Consider the following 16444-nt stretch of genomic DNA (forward strand, 5'->3'; position numbering starts at 1 on the left):
TAGAAACACTTCTTTACTGCCTTTTGTGTGGTATACAGGACATCGGTCATTCGTTTTATCAAAATCATGGGAATAATAATGGTACCTTACAAACGATCCTTGACAGCATCATTGTGAGCATTACTATACCCATTTTATGGATGTAAAAGCTGATTTTCTAATAAAATCACAGGTCCAGGTTCATGTAGCAGATAAAGACTTGGGATTTGAACTCATCCCTCAGACTCCAGAACCACTTCCCACCCTCACCCCCAAGCCACCTCATCATAGAGCAATTGGAAGGACTTGTGTCTTCTTCTTTTTTTTTTTTTGGCTTGAGGAAGATTTCCCTGAGCCAATATCTGTGCCAGTCTTCCCCTATTTTGTATGTAGGACGTCACAGCATGGCTTGATGAGTGGTGTGTAGGTCCATGCCCAGGATCTGAACCCGTGAACCCGGGCCACTGAAGCAGAGTGCATGAACTTAACCACTACACCACTGGGCTGGCCCCTTAAGTATCTTTTTAAAATGTGGGTCCAGGACCCTTCTGAGTCATTTAGAACCTTGAAAGCCCTCACAACTATACAGACTGCTCCCTCTAGATGGGAATGGATTTATAAAACAGAGTATACAAAAGCAATCTCACAATTCCATTGTTTTCTAGTTTCAAAATCTTCAAACTACTCACATTAAAACTATCTATACCTTACCAAATGGCCTTTTACAACATGAATATTATATGAAATGGACTCTTTTATTCAAATAGGTTTCCCGTTACATTGCTCTAAGTACTTGCTAAGCACATTCTTCCATCCAGGATAAACAGTCTCCCTTTAGTTTCTAGATAATATTGGTCCCAACTCTGTATTCTCTACTGTATATGCTTTAAAAATAGGCTCAGACTCAGAGGGCCTACAATGGAGAAAAGAAAGTCTCTTCAACAAATGGTGCTGGGAAAACTGGACAGCCACATGCAAAAGATTGAAAATTGACCATTCTTTTTCACCACACACCAAAATAAACTCAAAATGGATCAAAGACCTAAAGATTAGGCCTGAAACAATAAGTCTTCTGGAAGAGAATATAGGCAGTACACTCTTTGACATCAGTTTCAAAAGAATCTTTTCGGACACTATAACTCCTCAGTTGAGGGAAACAATAGAAAGAATAAACAAATGGGACTTCATCAGACTAAAGAGTTTCTTCAAGGCAAGGGAAAACAGGATTGAAACAACAAAACAGCCCACTAATTGGGAAAAAAATATTTACAAACTACTTATCCGACAAGGATTAATCTCCATAATATACAAAGAACTCACACAGCTTAACAACAAAGAAATAAACAACCCGATCAAAAAATGGGCAGAGGACATGAACAGACATCTCACCAAACAAGACATAAGTATGGCCAATAGACACATGAAAAGATGTTCATCATCACTAATCATCAGGGAAATGCAAATCAAAACTACACTAAGATATCACCTTACACCCATTAGATTGGCAAAAATATCCAAAACCAAAAGTGAAAAATGTAGGAGAGGTTGTGGAGAAAAAGGAACCCTCATACACTGTTGGTGGGAATGCAAACTGGTACAGCCACTATGGAAAACAGTATGGAGATTTCTCAAAAAGTTAAAAATAGAAATACCCTATGACCCAGCCATCCCATTACTGGGTATCTATCCTAAGAACCTGAAATCAGAAATCCCAAGAGTCCCTTGCACCCCTATGTTCATCGCAGCATTATTTACAATAGCCAAGACGTGGAACCAGCCTACATGCCCAGAAACTGATGATTGGATAAAGAGGATATGGTATATATACACAATGGAATACTACTCAGCCATAAAAAAAGACAAAATTGGCCCATTCGCAGCAACGTGGATGGACCTCGAGGGTATTATGTTAAGTGAAATAAGCCAGTCAGAGAAAGACGAACTCTGTATGACTCCACTCATAGGTGGAAGTTAATATATTGACAAGGAGATCTGATCGGTGGTTACCAGGGAAAAGGGGGGTTGGGGGGAGGGCACAAAGGGGGAAGTGGTGTACCCACAACATGACTAACAATAATGTACAACTGAAATCTCACAAGGTTGTAATCTATCATAACATTAATAAAAAAAATAAAAATAAAAAAAATAAAAAATAAAAAAATAGGCTCAGACTATGATTTCAATTTGCCTATAGATGATCTTAGCAAGTGTTCCCACAGCAACTTCTATTTGGCGTCCAGTCTCCTAGAATAAGGAAGGCAAAAGGCAGTGTCATTCACCACAAGGACATAATTGCTTGTCCTGGCTAAATACAGCTCAGAACTCGGCCTATGATGGCATCAAAGTTTTGCTATTGATGAAGAGCATCCCTCAGGAGAGCTGTTCTTTATCTTAACCTGCCGAGGCTCAGACTGGCATAGAAGCCAACAGTGACCTCTGAGATGGTGGGAACAGAGGGTCTGGGAGTCAGAATTCAACACTGTCAGTTTTGTCCTTCTTGATACGAGTCTCATAAAGATAAAGATCTTTCTAATTTGTATTTTTATCCAGTAAGAATTTAGATTCTTAGCATTTCAGTTGTCCAAACTAGCATTTCCAATTAGGGCCTGGTTTTCCCAAATTCGCAGAAATCTCTTGGGATTTGTTCAAATGACTACGGTGATATTTTCCAAAAGTTAAACTAATTGAAAAAGAAACAATTGAAGCAGGAAAGATTGGTTTTTAATGGGAAAATAAGAAATCTTAAGAATGAGACAATCATAGTAAGGTTTGCTGAGTTTTACTGTTGTAGATTCCTTTCATAACAGACTTGAATGTGATCAGGAAGAAAAGACGCTGGCACCTGGGATATCTAAATTCTGTAAAAGGAGCTAAGAGTGTTTAATCTCCTCAGATAGAGATATTGGAAAGGTGTCAAACCTGCACACACTTCAAGCTTGGTTTAGATTTGTTTTAAATAATATTGACTGTAAGTTCCTCATTCTCTGTCATGAAACAAGGTATAAAGTTACAAAAACAGAGCCTGAGGCCGTGCCAGGCTAATTTTCCAATATGCACCAGGTATATTACGTGTTGTTTCACTATTGCGGTGCAGGTGGTCCAGTTTCTATGTTCTGATCCAGCTTTATTCCCCCACCACAACTCCTCATCAAGCCCCCATCAATCTCAGGGTGCCTCAGCTGCACGTTCCAGCCTCACCAAACTCTAGCCATTCTGCAAATATGTCATGCTCTCCTTTTGCATAAGCTAGTCCTTTGTCTGGAATGTCTTTTCTTTCTCATCTTTCTACAGCCTCTCAATCTTCAAGTCAGCTTGTCCCATGTGCCCGGGCCCACTTGACATCATCTACCTCAAGAAGGCATCTCCTTCAGTCCAACACTTATAATGAATTGTAATTCTTTGTTTGAATGTTTATTTCCCACCACACTATGGCCTTCTAAATGGCAGGAACGGGGTCTTCTGTGTTAGATCCCCAGTCTCAAGCACAATATTTGGCACAATATAGAGCCTTCTCATTTTGTGGAAAGGTAGGGGGAATACAATACAGTTTTGTCAATTGCCCAAAATAATCAGGAGGTACCTAATACATATATTTTTTTTTATTAAGGGAAGTGTTATAGTTTCACTCTTTGAAAATCCACCACTTATTTTAGAATCTGTTACTAGAATAGGAAGAACCACTGAGAACATTAAATAATGAAAACTAAATAGTTCTAAGTTGAGATTAGAAATCTTACATTTTTTAAGTAGAGGAGGATGGGCACAGATGTTGGCTCAGGGCTGGGCTTCCTCAGCAAAAGGAGGAGGACTGGCAGTAGTTAGCTCAGGGCTAATCTTCCCCCCCCCAAAAAAAGAGAGAAATATTACATTTTGTAGATATATGTATACGATTTATAAACAACTCACATACCCATCAAAAGAAAAATTTTTTATAACTTTCTTTTCTCTCCCCAACACCCCAGCATATAGTTGTAAGTCATTCTAGTTCTTCTATGTGGGACGCTACCACAGCATGGCTTGATGACTGGTGTGTAGGTCCACACCCAGGATCCAAACCAGTAAACCCTGGGCTGCCCAAGCAGAGCATGCAAACTTAACCACTCGGCCTCGGGGCCAGCCCCAGGAGATTTTTTTTAAATTACCTTTTATTAACTTTTTTAAAAGGTAATTTCTTTTAAATTACCTTTTCATGGCATATTATGAAGCCATTAAAATCCAGTTTTTAATGACTGTTTCTCTATAAAATAAAATGTAATATGATAAGTAGAAAAAACAAGTTATCAATCTACAATATCCCAGTTTGGATGAAAAGTGTATGTGTGTGTATATATATATGTGTGTGTGTGTGTGTGTGTGTGTATACACACATATATGAAACACACACACATACGAAAGAGTAGAAGCATTTTTTATTGTTACATTTTTTCCTTGTTTATAGATATACGATGAACATTTATAATGAACATGCTTTTTCATTATGCTTCTGTAATCAAGAAACAAGATATATTTTATAAGTTTTTTTCCTGAAGACCCATTTTAATACCTAACTTCTGCCCCTTTACTGCTCTCTTCCTAGTATAACTGTAAACCTGGTAGGGTGATGGGGGAGTGGTTATGATAATTTGCTTTTAGAACCTTCAGAATGGCATGTTGTGACATAGAAAGACTGAGAGGTGAGTTTCTCACTAAGGTCAGGAAGTGACAGATTACCTGTGAAAGAGATACGCAACAATGAAAGTCACCAATACAGGGTATAACTGACCGTGTGTTTCCCTGCCTATCTGAAGTAATGAAATTCTTTAAAACAAACCAGCAAACCATGCTGCCCAGTTTCCTGGCAGATGGCCCTGACTTTCTTTACTTTGATGCCCCTGCATCTGATGCCAAAGTGGCCGTACCTCTACCTCTGTGAGGGCTTTCGAGGCTCCAAAAGGATTCAGAAGGGTCCTACAGTCCACATTTAAACAAGATGTCTGTGCTTCCAATTGCTCTGTAATAAGAGGGAATGGGAGTTGGGGTGGGGAGGAGTCTTCGAGTCACAGAGGGCTGAGTTCAAATCTCAAGTCTTGACCTACTATATGAACCTGGACCTGTGATTTTACTAGAAGATCAGCTTCTACATTGGTAAAATGGGTACAGTGATGCCCACAAAGAGGCTATCAAGAGTTGTATGTAAGGTACCATTATTGTTCCTATGATTTTGGTGAAACGAATGATTATGTCCTGTATACTACTTAAGAGGCAGTAAAGGGGTGTTTCTAGAGCGAGAGTCTCTGGGCTTGAGTCCTGGTTCTGTCATTTACTAACTGTGTGACCTTGGGCAAGTCACTTACCCTTAGGGACTCAAGTTTCCTCATCTGTCAAAATAATAATGTCATGGGGTGGTTGTGAGTTTTGAATGAGTTATTCCATGTAGAGTGATTAGAACAGTGCCTGACATATTATAACCCACAATAAATGCTATTATTATAATTATTTTTGTTTTTGTAACTCCAGAAACTAATTATTAAGCTTACAGTAGATAAGCTTGCCAGAACATGGTTTAGAGGAAGTAAAAGAGAACAAGTTCTTGGGCACCTATGAACAAACACACATGCGTACACACCTCACTCTGGGACCCACACCCAGAAAGGGCAGTTTGTCCACTATTTAAGACACCAAGCCAGAATCTGAGCACACGTTGAGCTGGTTGAGTTCTTGTTGTCATTTCTGGCAGCTTGAGTTTCCTCTGAGACTCGTCTTGTCTCAGGCTGCCCGCTCACCAGCCGGGAAATCATTTCTCATTGCTTATCTCACGCGGGGAAAGCAAAGTTGCATTTCCAGTGCAGCGGCGTATCCGGACCCCTGTGTGCCATCATACCTCCCCACCTCCCACTGGTAGCCTGTGAGCGTTTGCTCCAGAGTCCCACATGCCTACTTCCTGTTCTTTGCTCACCAGGCCGGATACCCAGAGCTGTGGCCTCCATCAACCAGCACCTCCTGAAATCGGATGACGTGGTGAGCTGCTGCCTCGACCTGGGAGTGCCCAGCATCTCTTTCCGCATCAACGGGCAGCCTGTGCAGGGGATGTTTGAAAACTTCAACACAGATGGGCTCTTCTTCCCTGTGGTGAGCTTTTCAGCAGGTGTCAAGTAAGTTATGGCTGGGATTTCGTGGAGAGTAGCTGTTACCCCATCTCCGCACTGCTCCTGTGAGCTGGGGAGCAAGGTAGTCTCTTTCTGAGCTTCAGCACCATGAGCCAAACTCCCCTAAGAAAGTGAAGGTGAAAGGGGAGGAGCAACCCCGAGTCATTCGTTCCATATATGCTTGTTGAACACATGCCTCCTGCCAGGCATTAGAGAATGTCCTCAAAGAAGCAGTAAGATGAATCATCTTATGAAGAAAGCTACTTTAATAATATAAGAAGTATGCCATGCTCATTATAAGAAGTGTAAAGATACAGTTATAAATAAGACAGTAAATATCACCCACAATCCCAACATGTAGCTGTAACCTCTATTCGTATTTTGGTGTATTTTCTTCAAGTCTTTTATTCTACAAATATATGCATGTTTTTTAATTGGCATCACAATGAATATGAAGTTTTATGTCTTGATCATTTTTCATTCAACAATAAATAATGAGCCTTTTTCTGAGTCATTAAGTATCTTCCTTAAAACAATTTTTATGGCCATATAATATCCTTTTATTTGGCTGTCCCATAATGTAGCTGTTACTTTGTTTTTAGACTTTCATGCTGATTCCACTTTTATTGTTATAAATAAAATTATTATGAACATCCTTGAGCATAACTCTGTCTGCATTTCTGTTAGTTCCTCCTAAAAGTAGGTCAAAAGGTATGAACCTTTTAAAGTCTAAACTTATGATCACATGGCCAAATAGATTTTCAGGAAGATGGTATGAATATTGCAGAATTCATTATCAACAATTCCAAAATCTAAAAAGCTCTGAAAACCATAAATTTGTTCATAACTCACTTCACAGCATAATCTGACCTGAACTCGTTTTGTAGCAAGAATGGTCATCAACAGAAACGAGGCTGATTTTAGTCTTTGGTTTATTCTCTTCTTGTGAATATTTCCATGTTTAACTGCAGGAATATTAATGTATTTAATTATGGGGTACAGCCCCTCTCCTGGCTGGAGGTTTCATACATACTCTATTCTATTTAATATATACATATACATGTACCCTTTTTCTTTTTTAAAATCTGGTGAATTCTAACGTCTGAGACGCATCTCCGAATATTTCAGATAAAGAATTTGGGCCTGTAGTATCATTTAAGGCAATATATATGAATATTCAATTGATTGGATCCTCATTAACTTTTACTGTTATTGGTTATTTTTAATCTTTGCAAATTTGAGAAAATTGTGTCTTCAAGTTTTAAATTTCTATTTATTTGATTACCGATGCAGATAAGGATTTTATATGCTTAGTGTTCTTATGTATTGTTTCGACCCAATATTTTTGTTTAGAGAACGGTACATCCAATCTTGCATGAGGCATAATGACTTTTAATCATTAACTCATCTGTCCAATCTCCCTCAGAGAAATGAGAGAGGATTTTTGAGTGCTTGAATTTTTTTTTTTTTTTTCTGTTGGCAAAGACCAGAAATCTTCTCTTGGCAAAGACCTACAGCCAGCGGGTGAAGAAATAGGCGACTGAAGGATACACACACGTAGAAGATGTTTCTAGTATCTTGTGTCTAGGTCGGCAGATCATGCAGCTTTCTCAAAGCACAGGAGAAAGAGAAGCAAAGTTCTAACACAGGAAAAATGAGATGTCCCACCCATTTATAAGGCATAACTGCTAAGAGAATTTCAGAAATGGAAGAGTCCAGATGTGTTGACTTGAAAAGTTAACACCTTAAATATGGAGAGCTTCTTGTTTATAGCAGCTGAACAAGTGGTATGCTGAAGAGTGGGGCCAGGGGACTTGATGTCTCTGAAGCCTCCTTTCTATCAGGAAAGTATCACCTCTGACATGCTCTGGTCTTTGGTTCTCAGAATATGATATGGTCTGAGGAGAGATGGAATCACAGTTGCCTGCGTGCTTAGGAAGTACTTTTCCTGAAGTGTGTCCAGTCCATCACCTGATGTCTTTGGTTAGGGTCAGTGCTGGTCCTTGTTGGAGAGCAGCCAGTTGGTTTATTTTCACTTATGAGCAAATAGGATCGATACACCAGTACTTACTCTTACATCAACTGGGGAAGTATGATTTAGTGCTGAAACCTGGCAGTTCCTCTCTGTTCTACTGTAATTCCATTGTGCAGAAAGCTAGAAAGAGAAACCAGGATATTAACTCAAGTTAATTAAAGTATCTTATTGAAAATAAATGTGCTTAATAATAAAATTGAAAAGAAAGTATTGTTTTCATCCAATGCAGTAGAATACTTGCCCGGTTTTATAGTGCCTCTCCCAGCAAGGTGCAAGGTTATGCCCATGGAGAGAAAGATTCTTCTCCCATCGTAGAAGCATTCAGAAATTTTCTCATATCTTTAACTTCTGTGGGGCTTCTAAGTTAAATTTCTTTTTTACAGCCCCATTTCCTCCTATTTAATGGTCTTTACTAAAGCCATAGTCTTGATTTTGTGACCCTACAATTATTTTTATAATTACAAACTATATTGTTAATAATACCTGATTAGGATGTCCCTGCTAGCAGTCACTGAAGAGCAAAATCCTTTTCAAGGAGATTAACCCACAGTGAAGTCAAACGCAGCGTGAGTAATTACTAAAATCCACAAATCAATATGTAGTTTCTTTTCTATTAGGAATGTGACTCCTTAGTTTTCTCCTCAGTGTGGTTTGTGTATGGACAATACAATTAGTATAGCAGGACTTCAATGTAACAACCCTATTTATTATAGGATGGAAGCAAGGATAAAGTGTGTGTACCTTGGAGCCCACCCAAAAGGCTGAGTTACTCAGATGCCAGGAAGTTCTTAATAAAAGGTAGTCTTACCCTGCAAAATGGCATCATGGCATGAACCACATGGAGGACATTACCTAGAAGCTGTAGTATATAGTGGCATTTGGGTGCTACTTTTTGTTTTGTAGAAAATTGATGAATTAGTCACTGTAATAGAATTCATTTTATAGCTATAGTTGAACTCCCCATAGATCTATTTAATTACCTTACATAACTCTTTTACCAGTCCTTTCTAATTTATAAAGACAACAATCCCCTAAGATAGTTGGTATTTGCGGTTGCTGTTTGTTTTCTGTTGGTGTCCACCAGACTTGGCTAAAATTCAGGTAACCAACAGCTTAGCTATTTCCAGCTTGCTGTGGTCAATGCTGTGGAAATAATTGCTGAGATAAATATACTTTTGAGAAGAACATGATGAGCACTGGCTGGATTGCCCTGGGCTTTCATCAAACACTGGCCAGAAAGAAATATGAATGTGGGAACGTACATAATTCAAATTGTTCTCCCATCTTAGTGATACGGACTAAAGATGCAGTTATGAATATGACTTACGAGGTGAATTCAGGTCAGCAAAAGCTTGCTAATTCCTTCTCCTGTTAACCACAGGCTGTATCCGTTTTTTCTTTGGAATGCTATGCCAACTCTGTGGGAGGATTCAATAGCAGATAAGGGTAATGAGACATCTAGTAAGTAAAATGAAAGTGACTTCACATATGTGCTAGTAAGCTATGAGTAAGGAAACCTAGTCATGCTTTCTGAGCACAGTAAAGCTTTGTCTTGATTTTTACTGTATTTTTTATTCATGGGTCAGTCTTTCAAATCTGGGAATTTGCAAGAGGTGTTCTCATCTCTCCTACGAATTGGCAAGGAAAATGCAGAAATATCAAAAGATGAAATTGAAAATGCTAGTGGGGATTTGTCAACACAATTTGCTTTGTTTTCAAAAGTAGTCAACTAAATAAAAAATTCTTCTACACATCCCAGACTTCACTACTCCCAAGCGGCTGTTACTGAAGCTATTTCTCATCTCTGCAGTGGAGAAATCTAAAGACACAGTTGCTTACTGTAATCACTTTAGGAAGAAAAAAAACCTACTTTGAGAGCTGATGGAATGTCTGAGTTATAGGAAGAACCCCAGAAGATGATACAAGTGCTTTAGTGGAAGAGATGAAATTGATTAATGAAATTGATTTTTTAAATCCATTAATGTAGAGAGAAATCAAAGGATAAAGAAAAACTAATTTTAATGAACTCAATTCTAAAATTATCTTTTTATTTTAAACTTAACATTTTTTGTAATGCTGGAAGATTCAGTGGAACCCAAAGAACAGGGGAGAATACCCCTAGAGAAGAGAGATTTACATTCTAATTGGAAATTTCTCGTTTATGATGAGGAAAAAGATTTAAAAGGTAAACATTAAGTGCCAGATAACAGATTTCTTGAAAGAAGTAGACTAGGTAGGTGTAACTTTGTTGTTTCTCCTTCTACCCCTTCAAATCCAAGCTCTGGATTTCTGGCCCTGGATAAGTTCTTAGGTGGATCCTGTAGATTTCATTACTCCTTTCAAAAACAAGAACAATCTTGTCAGTAATTTAAAAGTTCCGTCTGTTTGCTATAACAACTCCAGGTTTGTATCCAGTTGTTGTTTGAGCCCTCCCCTACTCTGGCCTGCAGTTTGAGGTCGCCCTCTTGTCCCCATTGGCTGGGCTTCTCCCCAGTTGGCCAGCTCCAGTCTCAAACCCCTCTTAAGTTGAGCCCAGAGGGGAGGTGACTGGGGGAAGGACACGTCATAGGAAGTTGGCACGGCTGTCATGTGGCACCCACTTTTGTGTAGCAGTTGCCCACTTGTGCCTCTTTCTCTTCTGGGCCCCTTTTCTAGTTTTCTTGGAGAGCCTCAGGCTGGGAGCTTCTGACTGCAGTTCCTTTGACACAAGCTTTACCACCTGTGCTGGCTGCTGCCTTCTGGCCGACCCCAACCCTCCGTCCATATTCCTCCGCCCCCTGCACAGGCTTCCTGCCTCCCTCAGCCCCTGCGTTTTTCATCTCTGCTCAGTCATTTGCCTTTCTGGCCATAATTCCTTTCAAGATGGCTGACAGCTGGCTCATTTGTGGAATCTTCATCTAGGCTTCAAGGAGCACAGTCCAGGCCCCACCCTGAAGAGAAGGACAGCTTTTTCCCATGAGGCTCGCTCTCTCTTCTCTCTCTGCTGTATCCTCATGGCAATGTGTTCCTCACGAAACTCCAGGGTACACTTGCAAGCTTCTGAGCTCTATAGTTCCTTAAAGCCCTCATCATTTGACTTCAGACAGGAGAGAACTCATCCCTTTCTCCCTGACAGTTCTCTCCAAATGAATTCTTGACCTTATCAGTGTGGAAGTGTTTGTTGAACTAAAGCTGTTAGAACCAGTTTCACAATTTTTTGGTGGATCCTCATAGTTGATCTAGCACCTCACTTCAGGATGTGGAAAATATTGGCGTCTTCTGAGTTATCTGCCTTTGGGACCTCAGCTAAAACCCTGAGACAGAGGGAAGCCCACTTTAATAGCCTGAAATAATTAAAGTGGATTTCAAGTATTTTCTTTCTTCTTTTTTCGATTGTTCCCTTGAGACCTATGTTTTATCCCTAGTTATGTCCATTGACCTGGTCAATCTGATCTCCCAGAGCCAGTGAGGAGGACCATCAGTATTGGTGGCAGTTTGTTGGAGCCCTTCCCACAGACTCTGGGCAGCTCTTCATGGGCAGTGAGGAAGAGCCACAGATGGTGGATGTGCCTGGCAACCCCACCTGCTGGGTAGAAGGGCTCCTGTCTGGCAGGGCTCTGGAAGCAACCCAGGACCATTCCTTCTACCCACTGAAGCTCAGCATAATGGCATTGAAGACAAATGCTTCAGTAAGCAGTAAACACTGATTTCTGGCTATGTTAATTTTTTATTTTACAGTTTTTGTGGCCAGTAGAGGAGATAAGATTAAGATTTATAACCAAATAATCATTCTCTTTTCATAAGTGAGTATAAAAACAGAAAGCATTGTTCTCCTTCTGTGCTACATGGAACTCCACCTTTCTTGATTTGTTATTTATCCAGAAGACGATAGCAGATTTTAAAATGTAAGAGAAATTTTAAAACTCAACAGAACTGGCAAGACAGCTCATGAATAGTTAAATCCATCCAGAAGTCCTCGTAGGAGATCATTTACTTATTCTTGGCATCCGTACACTGTAAGTAACAAAGAATAGACTTGACGTACAAGCTCCCGGGCATTGGCTTCTCACAGGAAGGATGCTCAATGAGGAGAGAGAGGCAGAAAACTTCCCACACTCATTCTTTGCTCAAAAAAACTCTAGTTTTATCCCATAATTTCAACATGTCAGTAACACAGTCTGTTGTACTGGTTTGGAAGTTCTCAACAAATAATTTCATGATTTAGTCATTATGTCCTGAAGTTTCACTAAATTAGTAACATTGCAGGCTAATGACTCAATTTTGTTTTAATGTCATTGTTCATATTCTTAATACATGGATCATGCCCTGTTACGTAACAGTTAATGTAGGCACATTCACAAGGGGCAATTGTGGTTCTAATTCTATCTCATTGTTGGTTAGTACTTTAAAATGGGAAAGTGGGAGGTTTCAGATGATTTCTATAATTAATTTTGAAACAGCATTTTATAAAATGCTGTTTGGATAAAGACTTTGTATTGGGAAGGAAAAAAACCTTAATATCTCTCACTTGGAGAGATTTTTATTTTCCAGTTTCATAATCAGGCTATTTCCACAGTGAAAATTACTCAGCCAACACTAAGACCTTCTTGCAAGGCTGCCCTACCAGAATATTCCAGTTAAAGGAAGTGAGGCCTAGGAGAGAGTATTGCCGTGAGAGCTCTGCTAGGTCATAACCCTCCCTCCATATACCTCATCCCCCTCTATACACACATGCCAACTTTATCACCAATTTCTAACAATCCTAATCCCAAAATAAAACTGGGATCTGACTGCTTCTTTCCATCTTCGTTGTCATCACCTTGGCCCAACCGCCCCCCCATCTCTCGCTGTGACTAGATTGGCATCAGGTGCCTCCAAGTGCCTGCTAATTGGTCCCCAGACCTGTCTATGAGAGCAGCTAGAAGAATCTTGTATTTCTCCTTAAAGTCCCTCATAAACTTCCCACCTGGAAGAAAGTCCCAACTATTTACCATGGCTCACAGACCCTGCTTCATCTCCTGCCCCTCAGCTCTCTGTGTTCTCACCCACACTTCCTTCCACCCAAGCTCTTCCCTACCTCAGGGCCTTTGCATGTATCGTTCCTCTGCCTGGAATGCTCTTCATCCAGATTCTTAACCTATTGGCTCCTCCTTATCCCTCAGAGTTAACTTACATGTCTCCTCCTCAGAGAGGCCTTCCTTGACTGGGAGCCACCCCATTCCCCGGGTTATTTCCTGTCTCCCTCTATTTCCTCATCAGATGTCTCTCAATCAATAATTACTCCTTTTTGTCTAGTTGGATGCCTACTCTGTGCCACCAGGGATGTTGCAATCTTTGTTCATTGCTGAATCCCCAGTGCAGAGAACATGCAAGTTGTATGGGCTCAGTAAATAGTTGTTAAACGGAGGGAAGGAGGGAGGGAGGGAGGGTTGTGGGCAGATGCTGTGTGCGTATATTGATTTTCCCGTGTGAAATTGTTGTTGACCCTGCAGGGCTACATGTCTTGCCATGTTTTAATTACCTAAAGCTGCAGTCATATTTCCTCAGCAATTTCATGTGGTTGCAGGTGACTTGCAAAAGCTGTGTTTCTGGCTACAGACCTAGAAGCATAGGAAGTGTCATTTTGAAATAGTTCCCTTTCACTTTCTCCTTCTTGCAGGGGGAGCTTTGGGGTCTAACCCTAAGCCTAACCTAACCCGTATAGATGGGGCTGAAATTCATCCAGAATGCTGAATTAAAATACTGAAAGCCTTCACTGTGTTGGTAATTAGTACCTGCCATTACTGTGAGCCCCCAAGTGTTCTTCCCTCTCCCTTGGGAGGTCCCTGTGGGCACTGCTGGAGTGGGCCAGGGTGTCAGGCCTGGATGCCAGCAGGGAGGTGGTGCCCCTGAGAATGGCACTGGGACCCTAGTGAGGAAACCCCTGCTGCCCATTTGGCCCCCTATGGCTGTGGCCACCTGCTGATGCTTCCTCAGAGTTGCCCTCCTATGGCTGCTTTGGAGAACTGCAGCCTCTGCAGTGTATCACCTGGCGTACATACTGTCTGATACTCTGGTGTTACTTCATCTTTTGCCTTCCTCTTAAGATAAGAATTTCCTATTTTCCCCAGATAATTATATCATGTTTTCTTTCATTGTTGTATGAGTCATCTCCCTCAAGTAAACAGACTTGAAGTTCTCGTGCTATAATTTCAATAGGATCTTTTCAGAGAATAATGTCATCATCACTGTTACTCTTTCCAATACTCTAGTATTATCTATAGTAATGGTTTGCCTACTAGAGTAAGGATAAACTTGATTTTTAAAATCTAGTGATATTAACATATAAATTAATTTTTAAGAACTTAGCTGACGTGGGTCAGCTGAGGATCATGCATCGACACTTGGTTCTCTCCCCACTGCTTTGTTGCATTCTTTAGGATGTTTGCCGTGCTGAACCTGAATTCAGTCACTTCCCAACAAAATAATTTGGGGATGGGGGGAAGTAATCTTTAACTTTCATTTATTTGAGCTTGGATCTTTTTTTAACCTCTCTCTTCCTGGTTTCTCCATGTGACACAGAGTACGTTTTCTGATGGGCGGACGTCACGGAGAATTTAAGTTCCTGCCTCCCACTGGCTATGCCCCTTGCTACGAAGCCCTACTTCCAAAAGAAAAGATGAGACTGGAGCCCGTCAAAGAATATAAACGTGATGCTGAAGGTGTTAGAGATCTTCTGGGTACCACCCAGTTCCTCTCCCAAGCCTCTTTCATCCCATGCCCCATAGACACCAGTCAGGTAGGTTCAAGCTGGCAACAGAAGGCAATCCACGAAGGTGAAATAATAGGGTTAAATCCTTCTTTCTGTGTTGTCTTTGAACCATTCTTGTTGTACAGTCTGTAGAACTGTCGTGTAATGTGACAACTCTTATTATTCATGTTTTCACTGTATGCATAGATTGAGCTTTGAGGGATTTCTCAGCCAGTGAACAAGTTGAGCACTTACTGTATGCAAGGCACTGAACTAGGCTCCGTGAGGCAGAGCAGAAATATTTCAGTATTCTCTGGAAATTCACAGCCAAGCTGAAGAGCAAATGTATTATTGTTTTCCCTTTCCAGGGTCTCTATTTTGAGAGAGACGTGCTCACACAGTTATGCCAAGGGGCACGCAACAGCTTTCAGTATTTCCTACACACCAGTTCTGTTCGAATCACTGTTCTAGATGTTCGAGGAAATAAATGGAAAGGAGCCTTGTCTTTGAGGTGCTAGGTGAATATGTTCTAGGCACATAGCTCTATCAGCCTGTAGAAGGTCTCTAGCATGTATTTTGCTGTAACATTCGTATGACCCTGTTACATTCTGCTGCGTGTACATGTTCAAGAGTCTGCTTCTTCCCTCCTGTAGCTAATGATTGTGAATCCCCATAGATTAGAAACAGCAGCATTTCTCTGCCTGCCTCACAGAGCCTAGAACAGCACCTTGAAAGTAGATGGAGTTGAGAATATCGATAGGAAACTGGGGAGGAATTTGTGAGCCAGAGATGATTCAAGGAATCGGATCATCTGGTTCTTGTGTCTTCTAGACAAGAAGCTTGAGGGCCAAAGAACTAAGCTAGCTTCTCTGTGGACACAAGGCTGCTAGTGCCCTAGCAGGGAGAGAACATGCATATGAGCGTGATTCCTCCTTCTCTGCGATGCCCCTCCTTACTGGATGATCAGAGATGTATGTTACTCAGAAAGGCTTCCTGTAAGAAGCCAGCCTCAAAAAGTGTTCAAGGAAAGAGGGAGACGTTTTGATGAGGGAGGAGAGAAGGGTTTAACTAAAGAGTGAGGAGAGTTTCTAAACATGCAGAATTGGACATTTGGAAATCCAAGAGTGGAGATAAATCAACAAGCCAGAAGAACCTTGATGTCTGGACCCAAAGCTGAATTTATATGGACCTTGAAACTAGGGAAATGTTCCTGGGAAATCAAATAATAGGGAAGTTCTTGTTGGAAAGGAACAATCTGTTATCTTGATTGAGACCTTGTAATTTTTTAGAACCTATCATTCTGTGAAATTATTGTCAGAGGAGAAGTTAAGTGTAAGATACTCACCCACTGTCAACTCCATCCTCCCTGGGGAACATTAACCAGTTTGCAGGCTAAGTATTGCCAGCTGGAGCCTTGTCGTTACACAGTGACAGTGCCCGGTGCTTGAAGAGCTCTAGCCCCTGGCTGAGTGCTGGGAGGAAGGAGCCCAGCTTCCAGCAGCCTTCCCTTGGGACTTCAAGCCTAGCCCCCAGACACCCAGGAGGCAGGTATCAAGCCAGTGTTACTCTGTCCCGGTAGTCACCAACTGAGGTCAC

The 16444-nt window shown here is 40.9% G+C and overlaps 1 protein-coding gene across 10 annotated transcripts in view; it reads left to right on the top strand.

Annotated features, from left to right (window-relative positions):
• RYR3 (ryanodine receptor 3) overlaps window positions 1-16444 on the top strand; it is a 484412-nt gene that overhangs the window by 264800 nt on the left and 203168 nt on the right. For 9 of the 10 annotated variants that reach the window (XM_023620680.2, XM_070239375.1, XM_070239401.1 and 6 more), the window contains exons 19-20: window positions 5918-6110; window positions 14680-14896. In XM_023620680.2, the coding sequence (XP_023476448.2) occupies window positions 5918-6110; window positions 14680-14896 (410 nt within the window). Of the gene's footprint in view, window positions 1-5917; window positions 6111-14679; window positions 14897-16444 lie in introns of those variants that run through there. The other variant, XM_070239403.1, reaches the window with a different exon arrangement.

The sequence above is a fragment of the Equus caballus genome, chromosome 1 (genome assembly GCF_041296265.1).
Source record: "Equus caballus isolate H_3958 breed thoroughbred chromosome 1, TB-T2T, whole genome shotgun sequence".
In the NCBI taxonomy this organism is placed as follows: Eukaryota; Metazoa; Chordata; class Mammalia; order Perissodactyla; family Equidae; genus Equus; species Equus caballus.